The 17,551-nt window shown below is 41.7% G+C and overlaps 1 protein-coding gene across 9 annotated transcripts in view; it reads right to left on the bottom strand.

Moving 5' to 3' along the window:
• DOCK3 (dedicator of cytokinesis 3) overlaps positions 1 to 17,551 on the bottom strand; it is a 609,762-nt gene that overhangs the window by 241,577 nt on the left and 350,634 nt on the right. For all 9 annotated transcript variants that reach the window (XM_048858121.2, XM_048858128.2, XM_048858122.2 and 6 more), the window contains exons 8-9: positions 10,682 to 10,723; positions 9,657 to 9,811 (exon numbers count right to left, since the gene is read on the bottom strand). In XM_048858121.2, the coding sequence (XP_048714078.1) occupies positions 9,657 to 9,811; positions 10,682 to 10,723 (197 nt within the window). The remainder of the gene's footprint in view (positions 1 to 9,656; positions 9,812 to 10,681; positions 10,724 to 17,551) is intronic.

Raw genomic sequence — 17,551 nt, 5'->3', positions numbered from 1 at the left:
TTTCTGAACCTTTTCCAATTCCAATATATCTTTTTTGAGATGGGGCGACCACATCTGCATGCAATATTCAAGATATGGGCGTACCATGGATTTACATAGAAGCAATATGATATTTTTGTTCTTATTATCTATCCCTTTCTTAATGATTCCCAACATTCTGTTTGCTTTTTTGATTGCTGCTGCACATTGAGTGGATGTTTTCAGAGAACTATCCACAATGACTCCAAGATCTCCTTCTTGAGTGATAACAGCGAATTTAGACCCCATCATTTTATATGTATAGTTGGGATTGCTTACTCCAGTCTGTTGCTTCTATTTCCCTGGGCCTCTTCCTACCAGGCCCATTTTATCTTCAGCCCTATCTCAGGGCCAGCGTCCTCAGATTTGTTGCTGTCTCCAAGACAGAAAGAAGCACCCTTCTTCACTCCACTGGTCCCAGCCAGGAACTGACCAGCTAAGGCCCTGCAGCTTCTTTTATCCGAGCATGTTGGGCTCTGATTGGTTGCATCCCTGAGGCCTCTCTAGGCAGGCCTGAAGCACCCACCTTCACTGCTCCTTTCCTGTCACTTTGCTGTTTCCTGGGGCGTGGTTTAGTATGACTGTGGGGCCTCCTGTAGGGAGCCACAAAAGCTAGGTACACCATGTCACAGTGCCTTAGAGCAGTGTAGCTTATTTCCCCCTCCATACAGGAATAGGTATAGTACTATAAAGCACCTCTGTACTGCATCCACAATGGGGATGGGGGCTGTATTGCTTTAACTATTCTGGTATAGTTGAAGTAGTACAACTTGTGTGTTTTAGATATCCCTAGTGCATAGGTTTCCCTATGTGTGAGAATGATTATGGTTTGTCCCTTGCAATTTTTCTTTATTCAGTGGAGTTGTAGTCTGCAATCTGTATCCTTCAAGTTGCAGATTCTTGGTCATGGTTTGTACTTCATGAGGAAAACCCGGTCACTGCAGTGGCCACAGACCTAGTAATGTCATCTACTTAATCCAGTGTGGCTTGCAGGGCCATTTTCCACACAAGCAGTCCCTCTTTTATGATGTCCTTGCTCTGAGCTCAAGAGGGAGCTTGTTGATCAATGGTATCACTCTTTCTCAAGTTAAAAAGTTGTATTTGTCTAGGAGAGCCTGACAGTCACTTGTAGTTGGAACCATGCTGAAGTATGGGATTTTCTCCCTAACAGATCCAATCATTTGGGAACTTTATCTTTTGATGTGTTTGTGGCAGAATGCAGCTTCTCTTGGACATTGAAGACCACTACAGATCTGGGGTCAGAGTGTGAATAGAAATACTTGAACCCAGAAAGGGGCACCTGGTATCTTTTCTTGATACACTTTGCCATTAGTGCTGTAGTGGCGAATGCCTACCACAGAGCTCCTGCTAGGTCTAATAGTCCCTCATTTATGGCTGATCCAGAGGCTGATAAAATATCAAACAGATATCTCATTGACTGCTCCAAGAGATGGAGCTTCAGTCTTGGATCTTTCAATTTTTAAATAAGAATGCAGGAGAGGCAAATCAAGCAACCGTATAGCATTCACCCACACATAACTTGTCTGTAACAAGAATTAGTCCATCACAGGACGAACAAGACTTGAAGCCTGCAGATTTTCAGTCTGCCATCTTGAGGTCCTTGTATGGAGGGGGGAGGGGAATCTGTACAAGGGTGGTCTGATTGAAGAAATCTGATCCAGACAGAGGATTATGCTGTCCCTGATGTTAAAACTAAAGGACTGAAGGGTATTCTGAAAATTTTCAGAAGTTAAACAAAAATAGCTCGTGAGAGAGTGCCAGCAGGTGGTACACCACAAGGTTCTTTCTCACTGCTATAGGCAGTAAGATGGAACTGAGGGAGGGTCACAGCCACTTTGCCCTTTATGTCCTCGCACAATAACCTGGGCCATGCGCGGCCTCAACATACACTGCTAGCCAAAAAAATCTGATCTTCCTTGCATGAAGCATATGAATACCTACAGTGAGATTCACACGTATCAAAAGAACACACTTACTGGTGCGAGTGATTAGCCAATGTTTGGGGTCCTACAGTTTGTTTCCATTAGGACAAGAAACTGATGATAGAGTCAGGTGTTTCTTTGATGCAATCCCATTATTTACAAATCCTGTTTCCCTGAACACAACAGGAATCAAACAACGGGAGACAGGTTTTTTGCTCACTGTTCCAAGCCTCTTTCCAGCCAGTACTCTGTCCAAAAAGCGCTCTCAGAGCCACATTTCCAGTGCTTTTCTTAATGACTCATTGGCTTTTCTGCTTCTGTCTCTGTCTGCTTCTGGCAGCTTCTCACTTACAGACACAGCTTCACCAAACAAAGCAACCATCACGCTCACCAGCTTCAACAAGGTTTGTGACTGCCTATATGCTGAAGACATGCTTGCTGGGAACCATCCCACCTTCAGCCTGGGAATGACTAAGAAAATCAGTCTGTTTTCTTAATTGAGAACTGAATGCACAGAAACTTTGCTTGGCTTTACTTTGACTATTTTCCAATAGAAAATAGGTGTAGTGGCTGAGTGGTTAAGGCACTTGACTAGAATCTTGAAGCGCATGGATTAAAGTCTTGCTCAATCTCATACTGAAAGGCCACCTCCAGTTCATTCAGCTGCAAAATGGGTACCTGATCCATCCAGTTAAGGCAGTCAGACATGATGCTGGCTGCATCACCCCCTGGTATACTGTTGGCTATGATATTGACATGCCTTAATCACGTCCACCTAGTGAGCCATTGGCTCGGGAATATTTGACTATTTTCCACGGCATACTGAGAGGGGGAAAAATTTTTATTGCTCAAAAACTAAAAAGATGTTTTTATATCTACTTTAAAAGAAACATTTATCTTTGTTTTCTTTTCTGATTTAGGGAAGATAATTTCCTGTCTTCAAGCAGTTAAGTGCAGCTCAGCCTCTCATTCCAGTCTTCCTGCACCTCTTCCTTTGGGAAGTTAGGGCAATATTAAAACTGACGTTGTTGTCACTACTGATGCTCACTGGTGCATGCTACAACCCCAAGAACACGATAACAACTGTTTGCATTTCTGAGGCACTTTTGTATGCATTCAGGTATCTCAGAAGCCATTGTACTTTCCTCTTCATGGTCAGCATTATTTTCAGCTTCTTTTGGTTGCCAGTTATATAAAAAGCCTCTTCAGGTCTTTCCCATTTTCCTTTGTGCACCATTCCCACAGATGCTGCCATTCAGGCCCTGATTCAGCAAAGCGTTTAAGCACATGATTAACAAAGATTGTGGGTAACTTCATCCCTATTCAGCAAAGCACTTAAGCATGAAGTCACATTTAATTCAAAAGGATTTAAGCATATACTTAAATGTTTTCCTGAACTAGGTCATAGAATAATAGGATCATAGGATTGGGAAGGGACCTCAAGAGGTCTTCTAGTCTAGTCCCCTACACCCAAGGCAGGACTGCATTTTATCTAGACCACCCTGGGTGCAGCCTGGGACTGTGGGACTGCTCTCTCCAGCCTGGGCTGTCTCTCACAATGCTTTGCTAGTGACAAGCAGAAAGCCCCTCCAGGAGCTGTGATCACTCAGCACAACAGCAAGTGGAGCCCCCACATCCAGCTAGATAGCATGAATGCTCCCAGAGCCACTCATGAATCCCACAGAGAAAGGCAGCAGAGCCAAATCCCCCCAGCTCCCAGCACTGTACCTCAGGAATACACCATCTTGCACTGCTCAAGACGAATCATCAATGGAAAGTAGATATACACTAGCCTTTGTACCCTGAGCAGTTTTGCCACACACTTCAGACAAACTCACTGGTAAAAGATAAACAGTTAAATTTATTGATTTTAAATGATAGGCAAAAAGTCTGAGTTAGTTACCAAAAGAAATAAAATATAAGCACGCAGTCTAAACTCTCAATCCTATTATACTGGGCAACAAATAGCTTAAGCAGTTTTTCTCACCCCACTGGATATTTCAGTCCTTAATATACAGGTTTGTCCCGTAAACCTGGGCAAATCTCCTCTGTTGGAGTCTTGCCTTCTTCTGAGTATCTTTGTTGCTTGCAAAGGTGGGGGAAGGAGAAAGGCCCAGCATGTGGCCACAGTGTCTGTTTTATACCTTCAGTCCATGTGCTTGGAAAACACAAGTCCAGGCATATCTGGGTGGCCACTGCTGAGTCTCCAGGCAAGGCTGAGCAATTCCCCTGGTGTGGCCTTAGGCAGGTGAGTCATTTAATTGTAGCTCCCTTGCTGGACAATGGCTGTTGATGGGTTGTTTCACACCCCACCCAGGCATTGGTTATTTTCCTTGCTGTTGCCTCTGGGGAACTAATATCTGGCTGAATCCCCAATTTACAGTATGTTTTAGTGACAACCATAGAACATAATTCTCATAACTTCATATGCATTAATGATATACATATATAGATAGAAAAATGACTTTCAGCAGATCATAACTTTTCCCCTGATATATTACAAGGCATGCTTTATACGTAAGATCATGATTATATAAAAATGAGGAATACGGGGGTTCCAGGATGCTCCCCCAAGGTATAGACTGTCACACATTCCTGACAGGTGTTTGTCTAACCTGCTCTTAAAACTCTCCAGTGATGGAGATGCCACAACTTCTCTAGGCAATTTATTCCAGTGCTTAATTACCCTGACCATTAGGAAGTTTTTCTTAATCTCCAAGCTAAATTTCCCTTGCTGCAATTTAAGCCCATTGCTTCTTGTCCTGTCCTCAGTGGATAAGGAGAACATTTTATCACCTTCTGCTTTATAACAACCTTTTATGTACTTGAAGATTATCACCATGTCCCCTTTCACTCTTCTCTTCTCCAGACTAAACAAACCCAGTTTTTTTAATCTTTCTTCATAGGTCATGTTATCTAGACCTTTAATCATTTTTGTTGCTTGCCTCTGGACTTTCTCCAATTTCTCCACATACTTCCTGAAATGTGGTGCCCAGAACTGGACACAATACTACAGTTGAGACCTTATCAGCACAGAGTAGAGCAGAAGAATTACTTCTTGTGTCCTGCTTACCACACTCCTGCTAATACATCCAAGGAATTGATTTTTTTCAACAGTGTTACACTGTTGTCTCATATTTAGCTTGTAAGCCACAATGACCCCAAGATCCTTTTCCGCAGCACTCCTTCCTAGACCGTCCTTTCCCATTTTGTATTTGTGCAACTGATTGTTCCTTCCTAATGGAGTACTTTGCTTTCCTCTTTATTGAATTTCATCCTATTTACTTCAGACCATCTCTCCAGTTTTTTCAGATCATTTTTGAATTTTAATCCTATCATTCAAAGCACCTGCAACCCCTCCCAGTTCAGTATCGTCTGCAAACTTTATTTGTGTACTCTCTCTGGCATTAGTTAAATCATTAATGAAGATATTGAAGAAAACCAGAACCAGGACCAATCCCTGAGGGACCCCACTTGATATGCCCTCCTAGCTTGACCGTGAACCACTGATAACTACTCTCTGGGAACGGGTTTCCAACCAGTTATGCACCCACCTTATAATAGCTCCATCTAGGTTGTATTTCCCTCGTTTGTTTATAAGAAGGTCATGAGAGGCAGTATCAAAAGGCTTACTAAAGTCAAGATATATAACATCTACTACTTTCCTGCATCCACAAGTCTTGTTACCCTGTCAAAGAAAGCTATTAGATTGGTTTGATACGATTTGTTCTTGACAAATCCACGCTCATTGTTACTTACCTTATTATTCTCCAGGCATTTGTAAATTGATTGCTTAATTATTTGTGCCATTATCTTTCCAGGTACTGAAGTTAAGGTGACTGGTCTGTCATTCCCAGGTTGTCCTTATTCCCCTTTTTATACATTGGCACTATATTTGCCCTTTTGCAGTCCTCTGAAATCCCATTTTCCTCCCATTTTCCATGATTTTTTGAAGATAATTGCTCATAGCTCAAATATCTTCCCAGTCAGCTCCATGAGTATTCTAGGATGTACTTCATCAGACCCTGGCTACTTGAAGACATCTAACTTGTCTAAGTAATTTTAACTTGTTCTTTGCCTATTTTAGCCTCTGATCCTACCCCATTTTCACTGGCGTTCACTATGTTAGAAGTCCAATCGCAAATACACTTTTTGGAGAAAACTGAAACACCAAAAAGTTACTGTTATTGTCTCCCCCCGCCATTGAGTAACAGGCCTATTCTGTCCCCAGTATTCTTCTTGCTTCTAATATATTTGTGAAATGTTTTCTGGTTACTCTTTATGTCTCTAGCTAGTTTAATCTCATTTCATGCCTGGGCCTTTCTAATTTTATACCTACATGCTTGTGCTGTTTATATCGATCCTTTGTGATTTGACCTAGTTTCCACTTCTTGAGGATTCCTTTTTGAGTTTCAGATAATTAAAGATCTCCTGGTTAAGCCACGGTGGTCTCTTATGTGACAACTTCTCTCCGTCTGAAGCCATTGGAGGCCTTGTACAAGCTTATTTTCTAGTTGCACATCTGTCTTGCCTGTTTCCAATTGCTGCGCTTGAACTCAACAATTTCTGACACTTCAGTTAATTGTTATAGAAACTGAATAGTTTTGTTTGTTTGAAGTATCTAAATGTGCCATTCTCACTCTAAACTTTTGGTGACAGATATTTTTTGTTCTATTCTCTTGAGGAGGACCACGTCTTTGAGTGCTCTGACCAGACCAAAATAAGTATTTTAATAACTCCTGTTTCACCAGGAGGGTGGTGAAGCACTGGAGTGGGTAACCTAGGGAGGTGGTGGAATCTCCATCTGTCAAGGTTCCTTCCCCACTCTGAACTCTAGGGTACAGATGTAGGGACCTGCATGAAAACCTCCTAAGCTTACTTTTACCAGCTTAGGTTAAAACTTCCCCAAAGTACAAACTATTTTACCTTTTGCCCTTGGACTTCCACTGCCACCACCAAACATCTGACCGGGTTTATTTTTGAGAAAGCGTTGTTTGGAAACGTCTTTTCCCCCAAAATCCTCCTAACCCTTGCACCCCACTTCCTGGGGAAGGTTTGGTAAAAATCCTCACCAATTTGCATAGGTGACCATAGACCCAAACCCTTGGATCTCAAGAACAATGAAAAAAGCATTTAGTTCTTACAAGAAGAATTTTAATAGAAGAAACAGTAAAAAAGAATCACCTCTGTAAAATCAGGATGGTAAATACCTTACAGGGTAATTAGATTCAAAACATAGAGAATCCCTCTAGGCAAAACCTTAAGTTACAAAAAGACACAAAGACCGGAATATACATTCCATTCAGCACAGCTTATTTTCTCAGCCATTTAAAGAAATCATAATCTAACGCATATCTAGCTAGATTACTTACTAAGTTCTAAGACTCCATTCCTGTTCTGTCCCTGACAAAAGCATCACACAGACAGACTCTTTGTTTCTCCCTCCCTCCAGCTTTTGAAAGTATCTTGTCCCCTCATTGGTCATTTTGGTCAGGTGCCAGCGAGGTTATCCTAGCTTCTTAACCCTTTACAGGTGAAAGGGTTTTTCCTCTGGCCAGGAGGGATTTAAAGGTGTTTACCCTTCCCTTTATATTTATGACACCATCCTTAGAGGTTTTTAAGGCCCAGCTTGACAAAGCCTTGGCTGGGATGACTTTGTTGGGGATTGGTCCTGCTTTGAGCAGGAGATTGGATTGGATGACCTCCTGAGGTCTCTTCCAACTCTAATATTCTATGATTCTATAGAGGGAATCAAACAGCTGACTCAATATCAGGTCAGACTCCCTCCCTACATTCCTTAACAGTGTTCTTTAAGATGCCCAGCTAATTGTTGGCAGACACATTTGTTTAACTATAAAACTTAACTGATTCATTTAGGGTATTCCAATATTTCTCCTTTTTTTAGTACTCTGGAGAGCCCCAAATATTAGTCGTTCTATCCCACAACTTCTTTGGAAGAATAGTATTTTTCAAAATGAAGCAAAAGGCAGACAGAGCTCTGAAATCTGTTTTTTCCCAGCTTGGGACACGTTTAAATCTGTCAAAATGTACAAGACAATTTTGATTACAGTGGCACAAAATTCCTTCAGGCAAATGTTAAATATCTCTGTCCATGGACCCAGACATAATTTAATCAAAGCTCAAAAGAATGATTTATAAGTGCTGCTTTTTTCAAATGAATTGCAGATGATAGCTTCCTTTTATCCTATAATTAGAATTTAAAAAAGCTTTAGTCTGGAAATCTTTTGTTGTCTCTCTAACCTGTTTTCATCACTTGTTTTTGCTGTGCAGGAGTAAGATGACATCAATAAGAGTTAAGAGTCAAGGACTCCCGGTGGCACTAGACTTTTTCCTGCAACATTTTCTTCAGCATATGGTGTCTCAATGACTTCTCTTGGTAAAGACATATACTAACTGAACTACTCAGATACAAGGCACTTGATGTGGTCATTTTCTGTTAATTTTCATCCTGGTATTTCCAAAGGAGACTTATAAGAAGGAAAAAAATAGGACCTATTTCATATCATATTGAAACCTCTAGTATAGTGGTCCCCAAACTTTTGAGGGTTGTGCTTCCCTGGCATCCCCTGGAGCCAGTGCCAGGAGCTTGGCTGCGGCTTGGGGGTGGGGGGGGGAGAGGAGGAACATGGATGGGGTAAGGGGGCTGAGGCTGGGGCTGCAGTGGCGGGTGGGTCTAGGGCTGGAGCCTTGCCGGGGGCCAAGGCTGGGGTACGAGCAAAGCCACAGGCGGGCCTGTGGCCGGATTTAGCTCTGCTCCCATCCCCGGGCTGGGAATGGAGCTGCAGCTAGGCCCGCAGCTGGGTTTGTCTCTGCTCCCTCCCCAGCCAGGGGCTGAGGGCGGGGCTGGAGTGGCAGCTGGGCCCCCAGCTGGGTGCAGAGCTGCACCAAGGCTGGGGACAGGGTCAGACACAGGGCTGGAAATGGGGGACATGGCTGGGGGTGGGGTCAGAGCAGAACTGGGGGTGGGGCTGGCTGGCACTCCCGCCCCACCCCCGCCACGACCCCCCGAACGCTGCTCTGCACACCCCTAGGGGGGCGTGCCCCACAATTTGGGGACCTCTGCTCTGGCGGCTGCCTATAACATAATGTACAGTCAAACTGGCCAGAAGAATGGATACCTTCAGCCATATTTATGTATTTATATCTAACTCAGAGTGAGGAAAACAAGTTATTATAGTAATTCTAGCATCTCTCCAATCCACTATGATCCTTCTTAGATCACAAGAGAAAGAGAGCTTGATGATCTCAGCCAAGCACCTAAACAAACAGCTGGGCTCCTTTCAAAACTCTCATGCAACATGGCACAAATCAGCATTATCACTTTTTACGGAGTAACAACTTTCACTCTGCACAAGACCTGGACTACATTAAGGTTAAGCTTTAGGACTGATCTGGAAGTTTGTACAATGACTGCCCATGCTATGCCTACTGTTAGTCAATGCTCTGAGTCACCCACTTTCATGAGAAGTACACTTCTCACACAAAAAAAACACCATACTTCAATATTTTGGTGTATGCATCACAAAACTGCCAGTCACTGAATTCATCTATCAAAATTCCTCATGACAAGGGTGAGAGGAGATAGTTCAGACATTTTTCTCCAAGCTTTGTATTCTTTGAATATTTGTATTCCACATGTGATGAAAAGCAAACAAGAGGTTGATATTGTCTTACCTGATCTGCTTGCCCTCTCGAACATCATACAAAGAAAAGAAGACATCTGTGTCTTCCCCAATAGTATTATAGGTGAAGCTCTTTAGACTGATGAAGAAGTGGTGAGGCACTGGCATACGGCAAGCCTCTCCATGACGCTGACGAATTGTATCCACCTGATTTTTAAAAATCAAAAACAAGTATTATTTTCTTCACAAATAAGGTGTACATAACTCACATGGCAGAGTCATAACTCAGTTCTTCCTTCTCCATGGAGTAGAAGTTTAGCCTCATGAATTAGGTGCTACATCAGAGACATATGGCAGATGTGTTTTCAGTTTTTCTAGTTTTAACTTATATATTTGGTTTTCATTGCAGTGGTTTTGGAAACAGCGATAAGAAGATGTGTGGTGTTACCAATCTGAAATCAACTTATCTAACCATCAAAGAGACTACATCAGTTCTGTTTCTCAGCCAGTGCTCCAGATTCCAGAAAGTACAATTCTTGTTGACTCACACTGTTAGCAGGTATTAGAATTCCAAAAAAATTGCTTCAGAAACTGCTTCTTGCTGACTTTTTATAATAGTTGCAGCTCATTAACCACCCTGGAGATGAGAGACGTGGAACTGGTTATGTGAGATTGTGGGGAGGGAGGGATTTGAGGTCTAAAATAGAGAGATCTCTTTTAGGAAACTCTAGGAACAATTTAGGGAGAAAGCTTAGGCTGCGGGGTTTATCTTTTATTATCGATATTTGAGTAACCAAAAGAGCCAAATACCAAGAAGGGTGTACATTTGGGCCTAAAACCAATTACATCATTTATACCAGTGGAAAGCATATATAAAATACTACCATTCTGATTTGATAGTGTTTTATTTCTATTTTGCACTGGTGTAAATAAAAACACTATGCGCAGGTCAACAATCAATTTGAGCCAATTCTGATCAGTCAGTCTGCGATTTGAATTATTTCTTTACATTCAGATACATTATCAGAGATTTCAAAGAAAAAAAGACATCATGCTAGGGTTTTGCAGCCATCTTACCTGTGTTGTGCTTTGCTGGACACTGTGCCTACTTGATAAATGCTGTGGAGGAAAAAAGAATAAAAATATAAATTGATTATTACAGGAGAAACGTTTGCATTCACTTTATACGGCATTGGACGACTATTTTTAAAAATTAATTTTCAACCCTAAAATCCTCCTGACTGTACTCTCTTCTCTCTATGTATTCCTCTAATTGTTACTGTGTCCTTTATCATAAACATGCTAGACATTTCTGAGATCACAGCAGACTGATTTTTCAGTTTACTTTTGTAATTCAGAATGATTTTCTTTTATTTGTGTTATTTATTAAGACATATACCAATACTACTAGCTTTATCTGAAAACCCTTTTATACCTAACCGAGATAATTTACGGGTGGTGTTGCCTTAACTTTGAGTGTAAAAGGCTCTCACAGACTTGATAGCATTTAAAATGGTCTTTGTATGTCATTTAAAAAGGCCCTTTTTCTTTTTCTTACACTGGGTAATTTAAGGTATCCAAATGCAGGAGTACCCTACTGTTATTAATCGCCATCTAGTATGTGTTATCCTAAGGACAGATACAGTTGTTTAATCATCCACAGAGATGGAAGCCTAGAAAGAAGGTGATTTTGTTTGATACTTTCTGTGTTCAAATTTTGCACAGATCTGGACTGTGTGATACAAAATGAAATTCCAGTAAACATCTGAAGACATTTTCACTAATATCAAATAGTCAACACCTGTACAAAAATATCTGTAGTAAGAGCAACATCCGATGAAGTGAGCTGTAGCTCACGAAAGCTTATGCTCAAATAAATTTGTTAGTCTCTAAAGTGCCACAAGTACTCCTTTTCTTTTATCTCTGAAACTGTAACTCAAAAGATGATCCTGTTTTTCATGCTAAACGGTAACATTATAATCAGAAAATGGACGGCAAGTCTCTAACTGTACCTGTTTAATCTCCAGAGATTTAAATATTAATCTGAATCTAAACTGAGGTTTCAAAGGTTTGTTTTTTTAATGTCTTGTTAACGATTTTGCCATGCCTTGTTATGTACATTCATTTAAACTTTAGTATTTAAAAAATGAAATATCTTGTCAACATGATCAACAGAATAGCTTACGTCCTTTTCCCTCTCTTCTTACCCTACCCTTTTCAGACATGTTTAAGATACTGTTGTTCTGACAAACCTGAACACACTACCTAGCAGGACCTGCATAATTTGTTGTCAACATGGCAGCAGTTGCAGGAACAGAAATTCAACAAACCAAGAGCTTCAGCAACAGCATCTCCAAACCATGGCATTCTTATGAGTCTTGCAGTCAGAAAAAATGAATAAAAACAGAGGAAAAAGGCCATTTTATTTTGGGGATTGAAATATATTCTATATAAAAGAATAAGCTCTACAAGGGACTGAAATTAAATAATACAATTGGAGGTCAATGAATTTGCATTTTAACAGTAGTGGGCTGAATATCCTTTTTGCATCTTTGGCTGGCCAGGAGACTGGATTTCATGACAGTCCATACTTTTGATGCTTCAGGGCTCCACTAATGCAATACTCTCTACTTTGGGCTGACCCTGACAGGCATCCAAAAACAATACAGATTTAATGTGTGCTTGCCATTCATGGAAGTGAATCCATGGACAAGGAGATGAGAGTTTTGTTGTTACTTCCTGAAAAAATGGATATACTTCTAAATCTATGCAGTCGGGCAAAGGTACAATGGGGTTATAAGTATAAGCCTCAGATAGCTCTGAGGAAGAACACTGTTCAGCCAGTGGGCCACTGTATTGATGATCTGATAGGACACAGCAATGACCTACAAAAAAAGTGCAAATGAGTAAGCCACTGCTGCATGCCTCAGATGCACTAAGAGGCACAAGCGGTTAAATCCATAAAGGGATTTAGGCACCTAAGTGTCTGCTGGTAAAATCCCCTTAAACCTGCCACTGGGCATGTGCACAGCAATCTCAGTCCTGTGCCCAGTTGGGATCCTCAAACTAGGCATTCTCTCTCCTATCTTGCTTGCAGGGACTGATCTGGCAGGCATTCTCAGAGGTCGCCTAACAGATCAGATCCCACGCAAAACTTATCTAGAGGAGGTGGTGGTGGTGATGTTGCTTCCACCTTCTAACGTTTGGCCCAATGGTTAGAGCACGCCCCACAGACATAGGAGACCTGGGCTCAACTGCTCCCCTTCCACCCCGGATAGTCTAGGCTGGGTCTCTCTCCAGCTCTCCTGTAGAAGCCACTCTACTCTGTATAAATAATTAAGTATTTATTGGGCCAGAGAAAGAGTAAGAATGACTCTTTAACCCAGTGGCTAGGGCATTCACCCAGTATGTGGGAGACCTAAGTTTGAGTTCCCCTTCCAATCTTGTCCCACAACCCAGGTGAATGATTTAACTACTGGGCTAAAAAGGGCAGCCCCACCACCTTCTTTTTGCAAGAAAGGACTTAGGTGCCTAACTCCAGGAGAGGGTTCATGGCTGTGAATCTCGAAAAAAAATAGGCATTTCCCTCAGACCTGGACTTAGGCGCCTAAGTTCCTTTGAAGCTTAGGTCATACCAGGGCTTAGGTCTTCAGCATTTCATATTAGTTCGTTTAGACATCTCCCCACTCAACTTGCTGGCATTTCTGGATCCCATTCTTAGGTACTTAACTCTCCCCAGGAGTTATACAGGGTACCTGGTTCAGTGTTATAAATTCCATTAGATAGCAGGGTGACTAAAATTTAGGCACTGCAATGCATTGCCGCTTAGCCTAAGTCCTCTTTTAGGATCTAGCCCAAGGCCTTTTATCTTCTTTAACCACCAGAGAATTGAAGCAATAGCCTACTAATGCACACCCACTACTATTTCTGACTCACCATAGCTTACTGCTACATTATAATGACTAATAGGGCTATTAGAGTATTGTTTATTAATCTTATACTTCATTATTTTTGAACACCCTTCCTAAAGTTTTGTGGGGGGGTTTATGCAGTGTATCCTTCAACCGTGAAAAATGATAGTTTCAATCCTCATTTTGAATATATTTATTGTTTGTTTATTTTTCTAACCCACTCTCTCTTTTAAAAAGTTGTTCCCTGAACTGTTTGTATCCTCTTCTCCTCTTCCCACTCCATCCCTACCCCCAGAAGTAGGGAACAGGTGTTTTCAGTGAGTTTCAATAATGAGGCGTCAATGTGCCTATAGGGAGTTTGGTATACGACTATGGAATCATCAAAAAAGTCCAAACAGCACATTAAAATTTGCATTTGGACTAACAGTGTTCCTACCTATACACTACAAATATTTTGTACTCAGCTGTCAAAACAGTCTCTCCCCACCATCAACCTCACAGATCACCATAGCACACAGATGACCTGCAAAAAATGACATGAAATGGAAGATGGCTAGAATTTGGCACATAATATCCTTATCTGAGTCTCACTTCTATAAAACATTTTTAATCTTATGTTGTGGCTGTGATGGAGGCAAAGATGAGGTTTTTTGCCTCCCTCAGGGCATCTACAAAGCCCCAGTCAGTAGCGTTCTACGTGATGAGCATCCACACTGTGCCTACTTGCATGCAAAGTCAAAATGCTTCACATTGTGGGGAATTTTTAGTGTGTACAAGCCATTTTCATTTCTATTATATATTTACAAATATTTTTTAAAAAGCTAAGAGAGCTTTCCATTTCTCTATAACAGCTGTATAAAAGAGCCAAGCTCAACTCTCTTTGAACTCCTTATGTATCTTGCTGTTTTGACATCAAATGCTATGTTCATTGCAAGTCTATTTCTAGTTTCTCTCCACTTCAAAACTCCCCTCAAAACTAGTGTATTTGTAAGAAATCCTGATATATTACTTATCTTAATTTAAAAATAAAATAGTTCAATTTAAAGACAAACAGCTGAGGCCTGGAAGAAACATGGGCAGTAGTTCTGTCGTCTGCCCATCTACAGCACTCACCCTGTAGGCACTTCAGAATGATGCATAAAAAAATGACCAATTAATCAAAAGGAAGGCTAAACAAATGTTTGGAGGCTAGATTTAAACCCTTCTAAAGATCTGCAGATATCTCCAGAGAGGTGTGTCCTGTTTATTTCTTTCCTGTGCCCATTCTTGCTAAATAACAGTGTCCCACTGTTACTGCTGTGCTGCTGGGCCTATACCACTGACCGATGTAGATTAAATCCAGTGGCAATTCCAACTGCAAGCTGATTTACAGGAAGCCCCGTGGAATAGTTTAACAACTCAGAATACATTTCCGCACAATGTTATACAGGTTAAAAATGATGTACATACCAAAAAATACTATTCAATTATATCATTTTTTAAAAAATCATTCACATTTTCATATGGAAAGGGTAATTTGTTTTTCTTAAAAAACAACATCAATTTTAGATAAATTTTGTTCATGTTAAGGCATATTGTTCAGCTTCATAATCAGCAACCTGAAGGAGAAAAATTCACAAGGCCTAAGATAAAGTGATTCTGATAAGAGAGGAGATGAAAAAGAAAAGTTATTTACCTGTATAATAACTGGAGTTTATTTTCGATGTGGGGTTCCCTATCTGTATTCTATTAGAAGACTGCATGTACTCCATGTGCCCAAGACTGGAAAATTTCTGCTACTAGACTCCATTGGTCCACAGCTGCACTCTTCTCCTTGTGCTCTGACCTCCTTGTGCTCTGAGGGCATAAGGGGCAGTGTGGACTGACTGCCTCTCTTGTTCCCTTTCTACTACAAATAGCCATAGGCCAGGGCTCTGCAGTAGAGGGGAAGGAAGGTGGATACTGGAATACAGATAGGGACCACGTATCTCAAAGAACTCCAGTTATTGTTCAAGGTAAGTAACCTTTCTTCTTCGAGTGATGGTCCCTATGTGTATCCACTCAAGGTGACTCACAAACAGTATTCGTTGAGGAGGATAGGTTGGTCTGCATCTGCTCTACACCAGTTGGAGGACTGCTCTGCTGACTACGTAGAAGATTGTACAAGAGCATAATGGTTCACAAAAGTGTGAACAGAGCTGCTCTACAGATCTCCAGAAGAGGGACATCTTGAAGTGAAGCAACAGATGCACCCTGGGCTCTGGTCAAGTGGGCCCTCATATCTTGCGGCAGATGGGCTGCCATTAACTTGTAACAAAGGATGGTGCAACCCAAAATACATTTGAAAAATCTCTCTGAAGAGACCGCTTGCCCTCTCATATGTACCATAAAAGAGACAACAGTTCAGGAGATTTCCTGAAGGGTTTTGTCTTCTGAAGATAGAATGACAAGGGTCATCATGCATCCAGAGAGTGTAGTTTCTTGTCTTCTCTGGTGGCATGTAGTTTTGGATAGAAGACAGGTAAATGGATGACCTGGTTTAGATAAGGTTACTTTGTCTCATGAAATTGCCATTGTAGTTTTGGATAGAAGACAGGTAAATGGATGACCTGGTTTAGATAAGGTTACAAAGTCTCATGAAATTGCCATCAAGTGGGAGGCTGTATCTGCTGCATCTATTAATGCCTGGGGGCCGATCTACAATTTACCTTCATCAATAACTGCTTGGAAATGAGGTCCATCTTCTTGGCGGAATTTGTTGGTGAATTCTGAGAATGTATTGCAATCAATAAAATCATATTTCAACATTAAAGCTTGGTAGTTTGCTATGCAGAACTGTAAGCTTGCCAAAGTGAAGTTCTTTCTCAAAAACAGTCTAAAAATTTGGCCTCCTTATAAGAAGGTGTAGAGCTAGTGTGGTTTTGCTTGTTCCTTTCACTGACAGCTTGCACCATGGAAGAGTACAGAGCACAGTGTGAGAATAAGTATTCTGCTCCCTTAGAAGGCACAAAGTATTTCTTCTCTGTTCTCTTTGAAGTGGGAGCACAATTGACTGGAGTATGCCAGACCATCTTTAACTGTCAGGCCTCATTAATTGTCACCTTTCTAGGACATGTACTCTGGAAGATGTACAGTAGCTTATGAGGGGTGTCCTGTACTTCCTCCAGGGGGATCTGTAACTGTAACCCTCCTCAGAAGATCCGGGAACTATCTGTAGATGTCAGGCGGTGATGGTGAGCCAGGTGCAACCATCTGGGGATAACGATGATAACCCTGCCAGGACAGGTGGTCCCGCCTGGTCTGGTTGCTCTTCTTCCTTAGATTGATCCCGAGTGGGTTGAGATTCTTCCCTGAGATGGGAAGCCTGTCATGACTCCCCTTATGACTTTATAGATTCGGGATGTCTCATATGGATGGCAGGAGCTCCAGCAAGGCCAGTGTTAGGAGTCAAAGGGAAAATAGGGCAGTCCCATGGAGCAGGATGCCACTGGATCGAAAGTGTGCAGTCCCTCCTTTGTGAGAAGGAAGGTGCCCATGAGATCCCAGCACCTCTACTGGGGCTGACCCCTGGTCTTGACAGGGATGGTAAAGATCTCACACTGATACGGGACTTATCAGGGGAAAAGGGGGCTTTTATGTTGATGAGCAGTACCGTTGGTATGGGAGGTCTTATGCTTCAGATGATTGATGGTACTGGTGAGTGGCCAACTGACAGTGTCGGTACTTCCCTGATTAGTAATGGAACTGACAGTACTGGTGATTCCGGATCCATGTCGACAGCAATGTCCTCCATGGAAGCATATATAACCCCTGAAACAAGAGTGGGCCAGGCTTCTTTCCCTCAGCAGCACCAGTGGTGCTGCCTTTACTGCGGTTCTATTTAGTACTGATGACTCCTTCTCTCTCCACATTGGTATCAATGGTGTAGGAGGCCTTGCTTTCACATTGGTACCAATAGTGTCCACAGCCTTCTTTCTCTCACTGATACCAAGGATGGCCCTGATTCTTTAGCTAAGGCCAGTTTTGAGATGCTCTTGCCTTTGTTACCGGGAAACCA

This window comes from Caretta caretta, chromosome 7, assembly GCF_965140235.1.
Source record: "Caretta caretta isolate rCarCar2 chromosome 7, rCarCar1.hap1, whole genome shotgun sequence".
In the NCBI taxonomy this organism is placed as follows: domain Eukaryota; kingdom Metazoa; phylum Chordata; order Testudines; family Cheloniidae; genus Caretta; species Caretta caretta.
The sequence above is the reverse complement of the archived record's forward strand: the minus strand, read 5'-3'. Positions and strand labels throughout refer to the sequence as shown.